Raw genomic sequence first — 18,433 nt, 5'->3', positions numbered from 1 at the left:
CAGATCCTTTATGCTCATTTCAGAGTCAGCTGCCCCAAAATCCTCCTGTTCCTCTTTTGTCAAGAAAAAAAAGAGAACTTCAAATAAGGGGGTGAGGAACGAGGAAATCTTAGAAAAATTTTTACAGTTATGACACTTACATTGGCAATAAAGGTCACTTTCCAGAATTGAAAGAACAAAGGGAGAAGGAAGGGCAAAGAGGATAACTTTTAAATTGCACTGTGGTGTGTGTGTGTGTGTGTGTGTGTGTGTGTGTGTGTGTATTGAGGTACATTGTGGAAGTCAAAGGACATTCTAGAGGTGTCCGTTCTCTCCTTCTATCACGTGGTTCCTGGGGATCAAATGCATGTCATAGGCTCGGCAGCAAGCACCCTTAGTCATTGCTAAGATCTTGCTGTCTTGAGAATATATTTTTAAATCTCTTTTTTAAAAATTATATTTTATGCATATGGATGTTTTGCCTGCATGTATGTTTGTGTCTCCCAAGTGTGCCTGGTGTCTGTAGAGGCCATTAAGAGAGTGCTGGATCCCTTGGAACTGGAGTTACAGATGGTTACGAGCTGTCATGTGGGTGCTAGGAATCAAAAAGAAGTAATAGCATACATTTTGCGGGAAGAAAAGAGAGTGTCTCTTTGGCATCCTTGTTTCTCGGACAGAACAGGTTCATAGATAGGCTTCTAGTGAATCCTTGCTCCTCTGTGACAATCTCATTCTTTCATTCCTATGGAAGAATATCCAGTGCTCTTAACTGTTGAGTCATCTCTCCAGCCCAAAGAGTACTTTTTCAAAGTACAGCTCTATGCAACAAAATGCTTGGGTTACAAGGGAGCAGTCCTGTGGGTTTGGGAAACTGCATACGCCTGTGTAACAGCCATGTCTATTAGAATAGAGAACACAACCATTGATTCAGAAGGTTCCACCATGTTCCCTTCCAGCTAATCCTCTCCACCACCTGCACAGGCAAACACTGGAATTCCTTCACCATAATCTGGCTGTGGTATGCCCCCCCTCTTCTATAACATAACAGGAAAGGAATTGGACAGTGTGTTCTGACTGATTTCATTCACCATAATGTTTCTGGGCTTCAACCAGAATTTTATACGTGTCAGTAGCACATTCTTTTTTATTGCCAAATAATACTTCGCCAGAGGAATGCACAACGAGGTTATGCAGAATCTTGTTGATGAGTATTTGGTTTGTTTCCAGTTGATCTCTTATGGAAGGAAGTGCTATGAATATTCTGAAGCAAACATCACTATGGACATATGTTTCATTTGTCTTGAATAAATTAATTTTTGTTAAATGGCAAAGAAGCTTTCTTTAAAGGTGTGCAATGAAGTAATAGCATGCACCTTGCAGGAAGAAAAGATGGTGTCTCTTCAGCTTCCCTGATTCTAGGACAGAACAGGTTTGTACATATGAATCCTTGCTCCTCTGTGAAAATCTCATCTTCTTGGTCTACAGACATCCTGATCTCCCCACCATTCTCAATAAGCCCTTCTCTTTCTTAAACCAGTGAACATTCTCAATATGCCTTCTACATGGCAGACTCATTTTTTTTTTTGAGACAGGGTTTCTCTGTGTAACACTGATGACTATCCTGGAACTTGCTCTGTAGATCAGGCTGGCTTCGAACTCACAGAGTTCCAGAGTTCCACCTACCTCTTCAGTTGTAGACATTAATCCTATCTGCTCAGGTCTCCCTACCCATCAGACCTCATATATTTGCAATTATTTTCTCAGAGTTTTTATTGTCAAATACAAACACAATAAATTGGGACTTTAGTATCTAGTCCTATCTAATATATCTAATATATTAGGACCAAAATATCTACTCCATAAATTTCATTATAGTAAATGAAAGAAAACATTATAAATAATTATAAATATCAAAAATAATGAGCATCATGGTGAGAAGCATTACAGCATGCAGGCAGACATGGTGTTGGAGAAGGAGCTGAGAGTTCTACATCTTGATCCTCAGGCAACAGGAAGTGAACTGTATCCCACAGTAGGTGAGCATAGAAGATCTCAAAACCCACCCCCTACAGTGACACACTTCCTCCAACAAGGCAATGCCTACTCCAACAAGGCCATATGTCCTAATAGTGCCACTCCCTTTGGGGCCATTTTCTTTCAAACCACCTCAGCATCATAGCTGCTAGGCAAGCTCTCTATCAACAGAGCTACATCCCCAATCCCAAGTCTCTTAATTTTGCTTCCTTATTGTGATATAAAGCTTAATTTTTGATCCTTATATGATCCACCTTGTGGATTCTAAATTCTCTTCAAGGTCTTATCCAATCATCTTTGGAGGTCAATGACTCAAAATATGAATCTTCAGACCTCAGTGATCTCTCTAAGTCCGAGTCTCACACCTTCATCTTCCTCCTGAACATCTTACTAGCTGAGGTCAACACTAATTCAAAATGAACATGGAAGAAACAAAAACTATCCTTCTGTCTTCTTAGAGACATTGCCCTCTGAACTTTGCTCTGTTCTCCAAGACAGCCCATCTCTAAAGCTGACACGTGACCCAGCCTTGCTAGGTAGTCCCCCCACCATACAGGAGAGAGCTCGGAGAATGGATCTTGTAAGGGCATTCTAGATTCCTCACTGAGGAAGGAGAACTGCTTTCCATTTCCCCAAGGCCTTCCTATCGTTTCTAAAGGCTCACAAATCCTAAGGATTAAGGACTTAAGGAACACCTTAATGCCAACCCATTACACCAGCCCATTACACTTGCTTAGCCTATGCCTCCCCCACTGTGGCTCATGGTTTTGATAGCATTGCATGTGCTTATATTTTTGTCAACAGCATGGCTAGTGAGGGAATTGGCACCCTGGGCATCTGGTACTAACATCCTGATGCCAGATACCATAAATATCTGCTACCACAGAGACCTAATCAATGGGAAGAACTTTATAGTCCCGGGGCACGCTGTGGATATTACAGACCAGAATTACTAGTAGTACTCCCTGGAACAAAACGTTCTAATCTTAGGAGCAGCCTTAAAAAAAGTCACTGGGACTAAAAGAAAGTAATTCAATGGAGTTTTGTACCTGTCCTGGTCCTTAGGGCTTATCACTAGGAGTCTATTTTTCCTAATTCTTAATATATAGTAGGATGATGGCAACCTGCTTCCTTTGAAGTGAAGACTGGCATGTGACTTGCGTTGGCTAATGGGATGCGAGCGCAAACAGTATGGACCACTGTTGGCAGAAGCTTTGAAAGTCTGCAAAGGAAGCCAGACAGTGGCAACAGCGCACGCCTTAAATCCCAGCACTCGGGGGGCAGAGGCAGGCAGATCTCTGTGAGTTTGAGGCCAGCCTGATCTACAGAGTGAGTTTCAGGACAGCCAAGGTACATGATGAAATCCTGTCTCGACTCCCTCCCCCCCCAAAAAATCTGTGCATGCATCATGTGTCTCCTTGCCCTATCTCAGGAGAAGTCTGAATTGAGATGCAGCTTTTTACCAGCTGGGGACTCCCAGTGAGGAGGACACATGTTGCACGACTATGTAGAATGAGCAAGAGAAACTTTCAGTTAGGGGATGTCACTACAGCACACGCTAGCCACTCCCGACCAAATGCCCTGTCACATGTCTCCAGCAGACAAGCTGCCATTCCTGACTAAGCGTCATCCTGGGCTTTCAGAAGTTCACTCTTTTTAGCTCATCTCTCAGGAACACAGCATCCTGAAGACACCTGAACACAAGTCTGCCCCCATGGCTATGAATTAACACTGTCATCTGGGCTGGGCATGTGGCTCAGTGGTAGAGTGCTTCGGGCCCATGGAGGCCCTGGGTTCCTTTCCCAGCACTATGGAATGAATCAGCACACAAAGAAGGGTAGTATCTGCTGTCTAGACTACAGCAACCTAACAGAATTTGACATCAGAATGCCAGCTGCCCCAGTGGCCTTGATGAAAAGAGGCACAGTGGTGTCTCCTAATGTCTGGTTTTACCGTCCAGCTTCAATATCTAGGGTCAATACTAACTAAAAGATTATTAAGTGGAAAATACTAAAAGTGAGCAATTCTTGAATGTTAGCTTGTGCACCGTTCTGAGTAGCACAATGACTTAGTACTACCCAATGTTTCAGCAGCTCCAGGGGACCCGGGATGCATCTCATCATGTGTAACAGGAGACGGAGTACCATATAATTTGCCCCAATGTCCAAGTCTTCTTGTTAAACTGTTCCATTCGAGGTGTTGTGACCACATAACGAATTATCCAAGCCAAATATGAGAGTAAAAGAGAGCCGAGGTGACGGCCCCAAACCAGACACGGGGCGCGCTGATTCTCCTTCCAGCCTGTTACAAGCTTTAGGTCCAGAACTGTGAGAAAAATTCCTAGAGGCATTGTCTGAGCCGAGGTCATCAAAGCCAGGAAATGCGACTCAAGGCCCAAGAAGAACCATCTGGTGAAACGAATGTGTTTATCAGAGCCTGCTCTCTGCTTTTACTATTCTATGTGGCATTGGGCTGAATGAGAGCAGCTGTGTCCCTGAGTAGGCACCAGCGAATAGCAGGAGACATACAAACATAGCCCAGGGCCCAATGCAAAATCCAGCCGTCAAGCCTGAACACAACACAGAAACACTAGCATCGTCCCCCTCCCACTGCTCAGCCTGGGAGTCATTTGAGAGGAAGAAGAAGAAAGTTAGGGAAGAGTCTTAGTAGGGGAAAAAAAACCAAGTAAGAAGAATAAAAATTATTTAAACAAAGCTTAACTAAATGCAACTCCTGCAACCATTTGTCTCCTTGTAGGTCTGTGAGAAACACCATTGTTAGTAAATATTATAAAAGACGGCTGAATTGTCTAGTTAACAGAGTTTAGGAGATAGCTGCTAAACCCTGGACTCTTTTGGATGTGGCTTGTAGTCAAGACAAGTACACTGTTCTCTCTCTCTCTCTCTCTCTCTCTCTCTCTCTCTCTCTGTACGTGCGTGCGTGTGTGTGTGTGTGTGTGTGTGTGTGTGTGTGTGTATGTGCGTGCATACGCGCATGTTCAGTGGTCTGAGACACACATGTGGCTGCACACACAGAGACCATAGTCAACCTCAGGGACCACCTACCTTGAGGACCTTTTCTAGGCTACCTGGCCAGTGAGTCCTCGAGTCTGTATTCATCATTCATCTCCCAACACTGGCATTTCAAGTACGCACCATGCCTGACTTTTTACTGGGTGCTGAGAATTGGACACAGGTCCCCATGCTTGAATGGTAAGCACTTTCACGGCCATCTCCCCAAACCTCTCACTGACTTTTGTGGAAGAATATTTTAAGGTCAGCCCAAGCCCCACTTGACTACCTCTGTTTCATGAGATGTGGGTACTAGCCCAAGGAATCCCTGCCTCAAGCAGGGTTCAGGGATGGAAATATGATCAGAAAGGACAACTCTGCGGTTTTCCTAACATTGAAAATCATCGAGACTGTGAGTTTCCTAGCACTGATATAACATGCCACATACACTATTAGCAATAGAAACAGACTCACAGATGTGGTAGCCAGGAACAAAAGTCAAGGAGTGAGCATGTTCTCTCTAAAGTGTCGGAGAGGAGGGCATACAAAACTCTGTCCATGTCTCTTCTTTATTTCCGGCAGTTACTGGCAATCCTTGGTGTTCCTTGCTTGTAGCTACACTGCTTCACTTCCTGTCTGCCTGTCATGGCTGTCTATGTCTTTACACTGGGTTCTTGTCATACTCAGCTGTATGCCTGAGGACAGGAGTCATATCACATACGGATTTACCCATCTTCACTATGAACTCACCTTAACCAGAGTCCTGATTACAACTAGAAAGATTACTGACAAGGTCACAGTCTTATCTGGGTTTTTATTGCTGTGATCCAGCTAACTGCTGTCACCACAACTCTGATCTCAGAACTAGGGAGGCAAAGGCAGGCAAATCTCTGAGTTTGATGTGGCCTGGACTACAAAGTGAATTTCAAGACATCCAGGGCTTTACAGAGAAATCCTGCCTTAAAAACAAAACAGAACAAAACAATAACCAACCAACAAAATAACCCACCATGACCAAAAGCAAGTGGGAAGAAAAAGATTAATTTCACCTTACAGTTTATGGTCTGAGAAAGTTCACGGACATATAGAAAGACAACAAGTTATGATGAAGGCAGAGCCACTGATGTGCCTGCAAGCCAAGTGACAGCATCACTATATGCTGGACGCTACGGGATGTAGGAAAACTTTCTCTTCTGATGAGAACACCATCCATTAGGGTTATAAGCCCACCAGCTCCAGCATAGACTTAATCCAGGCAATTAATTTTAAAGAGTTATTACACTTTTAATTATGTGCAGATGTCTGCATCTGTGTGTGGGAATGTGTCCATGTACATGCAGATGTCCTCGGAGTCCAGAATAAGACATTAGAACCCCTGAGGCAGGAGGTACAGGTGGTTGTGAGCTGCTCAGCTTGGGTGCTGCAAACTGAACTCCAGTCCTCTGGAAAAGCATCAAGTGATCTTAACTGCTGAGCCATCTTCCCACCCCCTTAGCCTAGGTAATTATATCCGCAACAACCCAACCCTACTTGCAAACAATAGAAGTTGCATACTGAGATTCTAACATGGATACAAATGGGGTGGGATGGAGTTACACAATTTCTTCCTCACCCATACAAAGCCTTTACAGAAAATCACAGAGTGGTCATGAGACCAACCTAAATGAAAGCACAAATATCTCTTATGAAAAAAAGTTTATAATCTGAAACCATTTCAGGTGGACAGTATAGTTGTCAAAATAGTACAAAGCAATCTTCTCTACCCTCCATCAAATTTGTTCCTGTCTTATAAAACCATGGAAGGTTTATATACAACCAAGACACTGGCATAGTGCTCCCATCTGAACTGAGACACTGGCATAGTGCTCCCATCTGAACCGAGACACTGGCATAGTGCTCCCATCTGAACCGAGACACTGGCATAGTGCTCCCATCTGAACAGAGACACTGGCATAGTGCTCCCATCTGAACTGAGACACTGGCGTAGTGCTCCCATCTGAACTGAGACACTGGCGTAGTGCTCCCATCTGAACTGAGGTGCTCCCATCTGAACTGAGACACTGGCGTAGTGCTCCCATCTGAACTGAGACACTGGCGTAGTGCTCCCATCTGAACCGAGACACTGGCGTAGTGCTCCCGTCTGAACGCATGTGCTGCTATTTCACCACGCTTTCCACCAATGTCCTTCTCATTCAGGATCCAAGTTATAATTCTATATTGAATTCAACATAGCATTTTAAGAAAGGAAAAGATCAAACTTCTCTTATTTTCCAAGGATTTTAGATTCTTCCTTCTCCTGCTCCACCAGGGCCCTGGGCCCTCCTTCCCTTGCTCCCCACCCAACTTCAATCTTCCCTCCTTTGCTGCCCAGGACCTCACATCAGCTATTTGCCTTCTCCTGGCTCTATGTTTTATCTGCACACCTTTCCAGACAGGGTCCCTCATTGAAAGCCAAGTTTGTTCTTAACAAGCTTGAGGTCACAGGGCCGCCTGAGAACATAACAGCTCATAGACTTTCCTCTGGAAACAGGAGAGACTTTGTCCTCAGTCTCAGAGCAGTTAGCTTTCCATCTCCTTTGCCTCTTACTAAGGGCCAGGACAGGCACCTTAGTATCTCCTCAGGTGATATTGGCTTGGCCCCCAAGGGAGTAGATTCCTCATGAACCTCAGCACATCTTACCACCAAGCCTTCCCCTGACATTCTTAAGATCCTTGACATCATAGCAATGTTTTGGACTTGGTTTTGGGGCACCCCAGCAACTCCACCTGCTGCCTTGGGCTAAAGCCAAAGACTAACATCCAGGCAGAGATCTTCAGCCAATGGGACTGCCAGTGTAGAATCCCCGTAAGCTGTCCTGGACCAATGCTAAGACCACGTCGTAGGAAACAACTCAGAACCAAACATAGCTTAGTTCACACTCCATGCTATCATGTAAATTTTGACAACGAGAAAATGACTCTAGTATGTGGAACAGTACTGAGAAGCTCTGCCAACTTCTGACCATCACTGGGACATGGCAAGGGGCCTTGGCACTTCTATGTTTGGAAGGGACATGAGAAGTCTCCTGATGTGGGAACAACTATCAATCTGCATGCTTTTTTAAGCACACACATCAGCCCTTCTGATAGATATCAAGGTTAAAAACAAACAAACAAACAAACAATCAACAACAACAAAACAGGGCTGGAGGTAAGAGCACTCACTGGTTGCTCTTTCAGAGGACCTGGGTTCAATTCCTAGCACCCACATGGCAGCTCACAACTGCCTGTAACTCCAGTTCCAGGGGATCCAGCATCCTTACCCAAGCATATATGCAGGTGAGACGCCACTGTACATAAAATAAAAATAAATCTTAAAAAATAAGTTAAAAATAAAAAACCAAAACCTCTTGGCTCTCAGCTTGCTCATGCTTTATCGACAACCATTCCACACACCCTGCTCCGGCCCACTTCTGCTGCTGCTCTCGGCCGTGGTCCTCAGCCACACCTCACAGTCAAGGACAGTCCAAGTACATTCTGTGCTAGGGACAACTGCTGAAGACCTCTGGAGTCACATTCTGCTCTAAGTGTCACATTTTCTCCAGCCAGGATCACCTCAATATATCCAGGCCCAACGGAAAACCAGCAGGGTTGGGAGAACAAAGTGATGATAATGACATATAATAATAATAATAATAATTCCTAGTAACACAGCTGAGTCAGGGGAACAAACCCAGTTGCCTTACCTTCTGCAAATGGTTCCCATTCATAAAACCGGCCCATGAATGGCTTGTTGTTGTAGGATGCACACTGGACCTCCCGGATACTTCTACCACTTTCCGGACACGCCTAATAAAGCAGATATAAAATATGCAGTTAATGTCCACGCTTTTGTAATTGTTTTTTTTTCTAATTTTATGTGCATTGTTGTTTTGTCATGGGTGTCATATCGCCTGGAAATGTAGTTACAGACAGCTGTGAGCTGCCATGTGGGTGCTGGGAATTGAACCTGGGTCCTCTGGAAGAGTAGTCAGTGCTCTTCACCACTGAGCCATTTCTCCAGCCCCACTTTTGTAATCTTAGTATACCTTTCAACTCTGAATAACAGGCCTCCTCCAATGAAACCAGGACTTCTGGAAATTTTCTGGTCATCTTTATTAAATCTTTTAGGACCAGGAGTGTAGCTCAGTGGGGACAGTTGTTACTTTAGCCTGTAGCACCCTAGTCTTAGATAAACAAGTACTGCATGAATAAACACATAAGCAAATAAAAATAATGTATGAATTTAATGGCTGAGGAGATGGTTCAGTGATAAAGATAAATTACAAGGATCCGCACTTGGGATTCCTCAGAATCCACGTTTAAAAAGAAGAAACTGAGAACAGAGGCTCACACAAATGACCCCAGCACTGGAGAGGCAGAGAGCAGAGGCTCACACCCATAACCCTGGCACTGGAGAGGCAGGGAACAGAGGTTCTCTGGGGCTCACTGATCAGCCAGTCTGGCCAAACTGGCCAGGTCCAGGTTCAGTGCAAGGCTGTATCTAAAGAAACGGATAGATAAAGCTCAGGGGACATTGCAGAGGAGGCGGTAGAAAGGCTGTAAGAGGGCCAGAGATATGCTGGAAGATTGTGTCTCCTAGTAACGTCAGATGCTACACCTGTCAAGTCTCACCAACATGATCACCCAAATGTGACCTGAAGAAGGATGTCACCAATGAACATGCCAGACCAGACAGGGAAAGCCTGTGAGTCCCTACCCTACCCAAAGGACTTAAGGCAACCCAGGAAAGCTGGGAGTGAGAGAGGCGGTCTTCCCCAGGCAGCACACTAATTGGCTGTCTAGTGCCAAATGGTCAGCCCTGAAATATACATACAAGTAACATTATATGGACTTTATAGGTTATATTTACCAATATGTATGTATATATGCATGCAATAACAGTTTGTGATAAAAAGAGGTCATTAATTTGGAGGAGGGTGGGGAAGAGTGTATGTGAGGGTTTGGAGGGAGGAAATTATCAAAAATAAAACATGCTTAAAAAGATAAGGTGGAGAGCAACAGAGGAGGCCAGCAGACATTACCTCTGGCCTCCACAAACCCATGCACATACCTGCACATGTGCACACGCATACACACGTGATAAAAATTTAAGACTAATCTAATGCAGATCTTCAGGCCTCACTGCAGATTAGAATCATCGTGAGAATGATAATGTTTCTTTTCTTTTCTTTAAACAAAGCGAAAACCTCCCGGGTTAATTTCTTACAAACCACTTGCCGAGCCTTCAGCTTTGGACCACTAAGTGTGATTACCTCTCTCGTAAAGTCAATCCTTGTGCATGTCCTTCATCTGGCATGGGGCAATGTCACAGCTAACACATCCAGAGCCATTGGCCAGTCCCTCTTCAAATATATTTCACATGTCACTCATTCAATCGTCAGTCACTAATAGGTAAATGTCAGAGTCTCATAGATTGATTATTTCACGGATGGCCCAACCGAGGCACAGAGGTGACGTGGAGCTTGGGAGGAGCCTAGGTTTCAATCCAGACAGGGCGGTGCCCACCACATGCTCTGCTCTTCCTTCTTCTCTCGATCTTTTCTTGTCTGAATTCTGTCTACCCTTCAAAGCACCAGGAAAATCACCCAGTGATCTTGCTCCCTGGAGCCCTCCCCAAGTGATTTCGACCTCACAACTCTAGGGTGAGGTCTGTGAAACCTGGATCTTATCAAGTGTATCCAGGAGGCTCTGATACCCAAAGGAAACAGGCAGTTCCATATGGCGTTATTTCTATCTAATTTGTAAATGGCAAACACAGCAGTGTGTGATGCAAAATAGACGTAAAAGATCAGAACCACTAAATTATACTGGTGGTAAAGTGCTATCTGTCATCTCAAAACCTAGCCACACCATTTTGGTGTGTGTACATATATGTTATGGGATGTGTATGTCTATGTCTATGTGTGTGTATAGAGTATGCATGTGTGTGGAGTGTGCATATTGTATATGTACGTATCTCTGTGTGTATACATGTGTATATATGTGTATGTGCATATTTGTATATATGTGTGTATTTGTATGTAAGTGTCTCTGTGGGGGGGGGGTGTAACAGAAGAGAAGAGAAAGGATCCCCCTGGCCTCTTAAACATTACAAAACACTGTGCATAGTACTTTCTGTAATAAACTCCTAATAGTTCAAAATCCTCAAGGGTTTATAAAGAATTCTGCTGTATGTCATCAGAAGCATAAAATCTTCTCGAAGACGAAAGAACAAAGGGAGGAATGAGACCCAGCAGGAGAAGGTCATTCCCTGCTTGGTAGGGGATAATGGAGGGAGCCTTCTGGTTCCCTGCCGCAGGGTAGCCACAACCTGCTTGGCTTGCTGCAAACCATATTCAACAAGACTCTGAGGCAGAATGGGAAGGACTCAGTGGGTGGGCAGGGAGTGCAGGCTGAGCTCTTACAACCCAGGAGGGACTAATAGGTGGGAGCAGCCCATCTCCTGGGGCTCTAGAAGCCTACCTGCTGGCCGCCCTGACTACAGACACGCATATGCTCCCAACGATAGCAGCTGTTCTCAGGAAAAGATCTTCATTTCATCTTTGAGACGAAGTCTCACATAGCCCATGTTAGCCTCATGGTAGGCATTGTAGCCCAGGCTATCCTTAAACTCTCTTGCTTTCATCTCCCAAGTGCTGGGATTACAGGCCTGTGCCACCATGCCCAGATGAGACTCAGGACAAGATGTTGTTCCTGCTCCCTTTCCAGAGTCAAGTATGGTTAGCAAGTGATTAGTTCAGTGACTTGGAAAAGTCACCATCCCGGCACCAGTCCATAAATTCTTGGGAAAAAACAAAACAAAACAAAACAAAACACAACTTCTTGGGCTGAGATGACTCAGAAGGCAAAGGCACTTGCCACCAAGTCTAGCAGCATAAGCTCGACCTCTGGGACCCACACAGGGAACGAGAAAACTGTCCAGCTGGGCCCCCCAGCTCACTCCTGCTTGATTCAGAAAGCCCCACTCCTCCCTCCAAACCCCACCCTCTCAGAGAATCTCCAAGAGAGAAAAGTCCAGTTCTGCACTCCTGCGGCTGCGGCAGCCTCTCCCCTGAAGTTGTCAGCAGCCCGTCAGCTTTTGACCACACTTGGCCACAAGCCCAGCTTGGAGAGGACATACCATCATCCCTCTCCTCCAGGGTGCATAACTGTCCTGCTTCAGTTCGGGCCTGTGACTTCTGCTTCCATCTCTGGGACTGGAGAACTCACCTGGGAGTCACTTTGCTCAAATAAACCTGTTCTTTTACTTTTTTAATTCTGCCTGATCTGGCTTACTGGTGACCCCCCCCCCCCCGCCCGTACAGCAGCAATAAAGAGCCACACCCACCCCAGTCTCGCTCCAGATCAATTAACCCAGAAGTGTGGATCTGCAGAGAGTTAACCTAAAGCCTTTTAACCTACAGGTGTGAACACTGAGGTCAGAGAGTGGCATACCTTGCCTGAGATCCCACAGGACACAGAGGCAGGGCCCAGAGACTGACACAGCCACACCAGTCACTGCCCTGCAGGTTTTCCCCACAGAAACAGACCAGTACCAAAGGGCCAAATGTTGTGATTCGTGAATAAGCACACCTGCATGAAGCCGAGCTGCTCCACGGTGAGGCTCTGGCTAGAAGCCACCTTCATCAACCTGGCAGCACATGTCAAAACTGAAGGTCACAGACCATAGAGTCTGCTTCATACCTCTCTATGAACAGAACTGTGGTTTGAATGAGAAGGCTTTTAGAGGCTCTTATATTTGAACACTCGCTCTCCAGTAGGTGGAATTGTTTGGAGAGGGTTAGGAAGTATGGCCTTGGAGGAGGTGTGTCACAGAGGGACCTGCAAATGTGTGCAGCTACTATGGAAACCAGTGTGGCAATTCTTCAAGATCCAGCTATACCACTCTTGGGAATATACCTATATTATATTTTATTATTGTTTCTTAGAAGTCTATTTGTTTTCCAACAAGAGACAGAAAGGGACTGGATCCAGATGGGAAGGGAGGTGGAGAGGAACAGGGAGGAGAAGAAGGAAGAGAAAACATAATCAGGATATAATATGTGAGAAAAACTATCTTCAAAAAAAGGGAAAAGAAAGGGAGGGAGAGGAGACAGGGAGCCGGGGAGAAAGGGAGGGAGGACGGATGACCCTGTAGCAGTCCTCAGCACTGTCTCGGAGAGGAAGAATCACTACACAATTTGTTAGCATATTGCTTCTTGGGGCTGGGGTGATAGCTTATTTGGTTATGTGCTTGCTCTGCAGGCATGAAGACAAAATTCATAGCCCTAAATGGGATGTCTATATCACTTTCCTCCCCTCAAGGCTCAGGAATCTATGAGGAAGAGGGCGGGGAGATTTTAAGAGCCAGAGACGAATGAATGACTTCAAGGAAACAACTTTTTCTGGACATAAAGGGATGATACACATGTAGATTCCCAGTGACCCTGACAGCATGCCAAGTTCAACCCTGACAGCACACACAAGTTCAGTCCAGACAGCATGCTCAAGGTCAACCCTGACAGAATGCACAAGTTCAACCCTGACGGTGCACACAAGGTCAGTCCACACAGCCTGGAGGAAGGGAACCGGACATGGAGCTCCACCCCTAGCCAAGGAGCTATTGACAAGTGATTGGTGCTGGGAGAGGGAAAGTCAGTTTCTTTGTTGAAGCGGTACCTGCTACATCCACCACACTCCAAGGGCAGGGCCCACGCTCAGCAGAAGTCAGCCAACACAAATCAACTCACTGCTTCGAGAGGCAGGCGGTGGGTGGGTAGGAAGATGGAAGAGGATCCGGGGGGGAAAAGAATAATGATCATTGTATGAAACTCTCAGTGCAAAAATAAAAACATTATTTTAAAAAAAAAATGAGTTCAGGCTGGAGGAATGGCTCAGAGGTTAGGAGAGGTCCCAGGTTCAATTCCCAGCAACCACATGGTGGCTCACAACTGTCTGTAATGAGATCTGGAGCTCTCTTCTGATGTGCAGGCAGAACACTGTGTAGATAATAAACAAACAAACAAATAAATAAATCGAGTTCAATCCCATTATTGAGAGAGAGAGAGACAGAGAGAGAGACACACACAGAGAGACAGAGAGAGACTCAAGTACTGGCACCCACACCTAATTCCAGAGCTGACTACCACAGGGACAGCTGTAGAAGCCTAAGTCAGCCCGAGCCACAGAGCCTTGGTAAAACAGCTGCAGACCTAAGGAGTGAGGACGACATCAAGCAGGGCAGGGAAATCCTGTCTCGTGTCTTTTGTAGATTACATCTGTTTGTATTTGTCTCCTAGCATCAGTATATAATCTCTCCATTTTAGAGACTTTGTGAAGCTAAAACTTCCAGGTTACAGATAGCTGTACATTTGTTAGACTTTTAAGTTGGCTGCTTCCTGATGTCATAGGCTGAATCAACTTTAACCATGTCAGTAACCATCTATCTCTCTGTTAAACTGTGAACGGCTTTGGGCAGGGTCCCTACAGGGAACTGAACCTAGCCCAGGGGGTACAGATTCAGAGTCTTCAGGCCAGAAAACTGGTGGTGCTGGGTGGGGTAGGAAGCCTCCTAGAAAGAGAATATGGTTATTCAGGATGGAACCAACAAAGGCTGGAGCCTGACAGCCATGGAATGCCCCTGGAGAAACAGCCTCCCCTCAACTGGCCCAGTCTGCCCCAGAGAGGGAGGGATGTTTCCACTGCAACCTTACTGGAAGAAAAATGAGGATCCACTTCAGTGTGAACTACATCCTTATAAAGCAGTGTGCCCTATCCAAAATTCTGTCTCACGAGTGCCCGAGGATGCTATGACTCACACAGAGAATCATGGAAATCCTGGCTACATTTCTAGTGACCCTGTTTAATCGGAGTTGACAACTTTGAGTGCCTAATTCCACTGTTCAGCGACCACCATCAGTGATCCAACACTCACCTTTGGTAATTAAGTTACTTTGTTCTCTTGAGGAGATGAGGAGGACTATACCCAGTGAAGATGGTGCCAAGAAACTTGACCATGGATCTGCCTGGGTCAGATATGTATTTTTTTTTTTAATCCTTGAAGTTATTCTGGATTCAGTCAAAAGATCAGCTACCATGGCAACAGAGGGCACATTTAACTTCTCCCCTGAAGGCATCTAAAAAAGATATCTAGAAATGTTCCCGTGCTTTCATGAAAAAGAGGCTGGCAGAAATGAAGACATTCTACAGAGACACTTACATCCCTCAGTCTAACTATTAGACTGTTGAAACAGAGGATTCCAAAAAAAATGAGAGCCCCCACCTCGACCCCGGGAATGTGATGCTGGGGGCAAGGAAAAGGCATCCATGAGAGGAGAACGTGTCTCCAGGAAAGGCCCTTTACAAGGTTCTAACAGCCCACCCTACAGGGTGACACTGCAGCCAAGATAGTGATGGGTACTGGTGGGCGGGACCAAGATAGTGATGGGTACTGGTGGGCGGGACCAAGATAGTGATGGGTACTGGTGGGGGGACCAAGATAGTGATGGGTACTGGTGGGCGGGACCAAGATAGTGATGGGTACTGGTGGGCGGGACCAAGATAGTGATGGGTACTGGTGGGCGGGACCAAGATAGTGATGGGTCGCTGGTGGGAGGGACCACACCTTGGCTGGACTGCTTAGATGTACAATGTATATTATATCCTTGGTCCTCTGTTTAAACTTTGTTCTCACTTCAGTACCCCAAGAGGAAGAGTGACTTGGGGGTTCCACTGGATCTCTTTCTTCCCCATGTAGGTGCATTGAATAAAAACATTTTCCATTTTCAACATGGCTCTTTTATTTAGCTTATTTGAGGTCAGGTGGCCAGACATCCTTGGAGAACAGATGGTGGCCTGCAAATCAATAACCACTGTATGGCTTAGGTAAAACCCTTCCTTGGGGGACCAAGGATATGGCTGTCAGAAAAGTGCTTGCCAAGGAAGCATGAGGACCCAAGTTCGAGATCCTCTAGGAACCCCCAGAACTCCTAGGAAAAGCTAGAGTAATGAGCATTCTTATAAACCCCTAGACTAAAGGGACAGAGACATGGGACAAAGGGACTGAAGAACAGCCTTGAAGCTCACTGGCAGAACAGCCATTGAGAACCTGTCTCAAAGCAAAGGGGGGGGGCGGGATGTAGAGGAGAAGGGTTTGAGGAAAGATACCCAAAGTTGACCTCCACACACACAAGCACTCATGTGGGCACATGCCTGCATACACACACATGCACACACATACACACACACACCACCTTAGCTTCTCATGGGCTAAATTATTACAAGGAATGGCAAACTTTGCATGCATCCCTGCCTACACCTAATCTCCAGAGAACTGAGTGAGGCTTAGTATGCACCAAAGCTGCCAGCTCATAGCACTGCTCAGAGAATGGGAGCTTAGCAGAACACACCAGAGACAAATCCAACGCTGCAAACCTATGCGTGAGCAACTGGAAGGCTGGCACTTTTGGCAAACATTCTCCTACTTGTTCTTTCCTAGCTGGAAAATGGGATTTATCCTTCATCTGAAGAACAAGGATCCACAGACCAAAATGCCTTCCTAGTTCCGTGTGTGTGGTGTGTGTGTGTGTGTGTGTGTGTGTGTGTGTGTGTGTGTGTGTACCATCTCCTTTCTCCAGCCACACAGGACCAGCTCCACCCTTCAGAAGGTCCCACGCCACCTCCAACCACTCCCATAATTTTCTGGTCAGTGAAATGGTTTGTCTGAAGTCAAGGCATTTATAACCTGAATTCTTCTTAATTCCCAAGTGCATCATTTTTCATCCTAGAGAAGAAGCTCATAATGTTCCCCCAGAAGAAAAGTTTTCTTCTTATTCCAAGACATAGGTCAAAGCCCGAAAGTACGTCAATGTAACTAAATTCATCCGCTAACAGAAGAATATTTTCTTTTCTTTTCTTTTCTTTTTTTAAAGACAAGGTCTCAAGTAACCCAGCTGGCTTTGAACTCATCATATGGATGGCCCTGGGCTTCTGTCCTTCCCACCTCTACTCCCTAGTGCTGAGAGGACAGGCTCCTACACATCTGCTCTATGTGGTCCTGGGTACCAAACACACAGCCTTGTGTGTGATAGGCAAGCACTCTTCCATTGATGCCTCATCCCCAGCCAGAATCCTCTATTTTTAAGTTCTCTGCACTGCACATACATACACAAAAACTTAGGCCCTACCCCAGGCCATTCATGGGTTATGTGCTTCTGATTCTTTTCGTTATCTGTAAGTGTCTATACCTATAGGAATGGTTTTTAAAGAATGCTCTTTGCTGACTTGTTGACAAAGAATACATTTATTCAAACATGCAAAATGTAAATCGTCCTAAAGAACTTAAACTTCCTGGTGGTGACATCAGGAATTCCACTAACGAGGGTGGCTTCCTCACTTCCTTCTGCCTGCCTGGTAAAATATGAACTTCTACTACAGAGCAAAGTCACTGTGCAGGTGTTGTGGCTCACGGGACACCCCAGTTCCTCGCAGGGACCACACAGGCAACTCAAGAAAGATTCATAAAGGCTCCTGACCAGGATGGGGAAGGGACAAGGGAAGGGGCGTTTAGCCAGCAGGGCACTCGGTATCTAATCTAGAAAAGCAAAGAGTCCACTGATCCTTCTTAATGGTGATAGATTTTTAAAAAAGAAATCAACCTACTGGATGCAGCCAAAACTATGACTGAGAATACAAGTGTGGAGGCAGAAGCGACAGAGTGTGGGGGGAGTGTGTGTGTGTGCGTGTGATTTCTCTCTTTTTCAGAAGGGATGGGGAAAGGCCGGAAGTTGATCTAGAGCGAAACAGACAGGCACAGGATCTCTCTCTCTCTCTCTTTCTCTCTCTCTCTCTCTCTCTCTCTCTCTCTCTCTCTCTCTCTCTCTCTCCCCCTCTGTGTGTGTGTGCCATTTGTGTGGGAGCCAGGCTCAGGTACTGTCTATCAGGTGCTATCCAGCTTCCCCCCCCCCCCCATTTTGGAGACAGGGTGTCTTACTGGTGTTGCTCACACTGATTAGGCCAGCTTGGTTGGCCACCCAACCCCAGGAAATCACCTCCCTGGGCCGGGATTACAAGTACACACCTCCAAGACAAGCTTTTTATCTGGGCTCTTCTGGGGATCACATTCGGGTCCTTAAGCTCTTTACAGACTAAGCCATTTCTACAACCTAGGAACTGCACCTTTTAAATGACTGACTGCTGTCTTTGAAGCCAGATACACCCATCTCTAGCATCACAATGTTGCTATTTATACAGCTTTATCTTAAAGCAGTTACAGTCATTGTCACTTTAAAAACACTACTACATTTTATTTAGTTTGTGTGCATGCTTGTGCAAACAAACATCTTCCCCGCCACCACCCTGGTGTGTACGTATGCACAAGCACACACATG

General features: G+C 45.6%; 1 protein-coding gene across 1 annotated transcript in view; it reads right to left on the bottom strand.

Moving 5' to 3' along the window:
- Nucleotides 1-18,433, bottom strand: part of LOC121466055 (thrombospondin type-1 domain-containing protein 4-like) — a 282,146-nt gene that overhangs the window by 130,011 nt on the left and 133,702 nt on the right. Inside the window, exon 6 of the mRNA XM_041679541.1 lies at nt 8,750-8,852. Within this exon, the coding sequence (XP_041535475.1) occupies nt 8,750-8,852 (103 nt within the window). The remainder of the gene's footprint in view (nt 1-8,749; nt 8,853-18,433) is intronic.

This window comes from Microtus oregoni, unplaced genomic scaffold (assembly GCF_018167655.1).
Source record: "Microtus oregoni isolate MIOR12 unplaced genomic scaffold, Mior012 000032F_ref0000030, whole genome shotgun sequence".
Taxonomy (NCBI): domain Eukaryota; kingdom Metazoa; phylum Chordata; class Mammalia; order Rodentia; family Cricetidae; genus Microtus; species Microtus oregoni.
The sequence above is the reverse complement of the archived record's forward strand: the minus strand, read 5'-3'. Positions and strand labels throughout refer to the sequence as shown.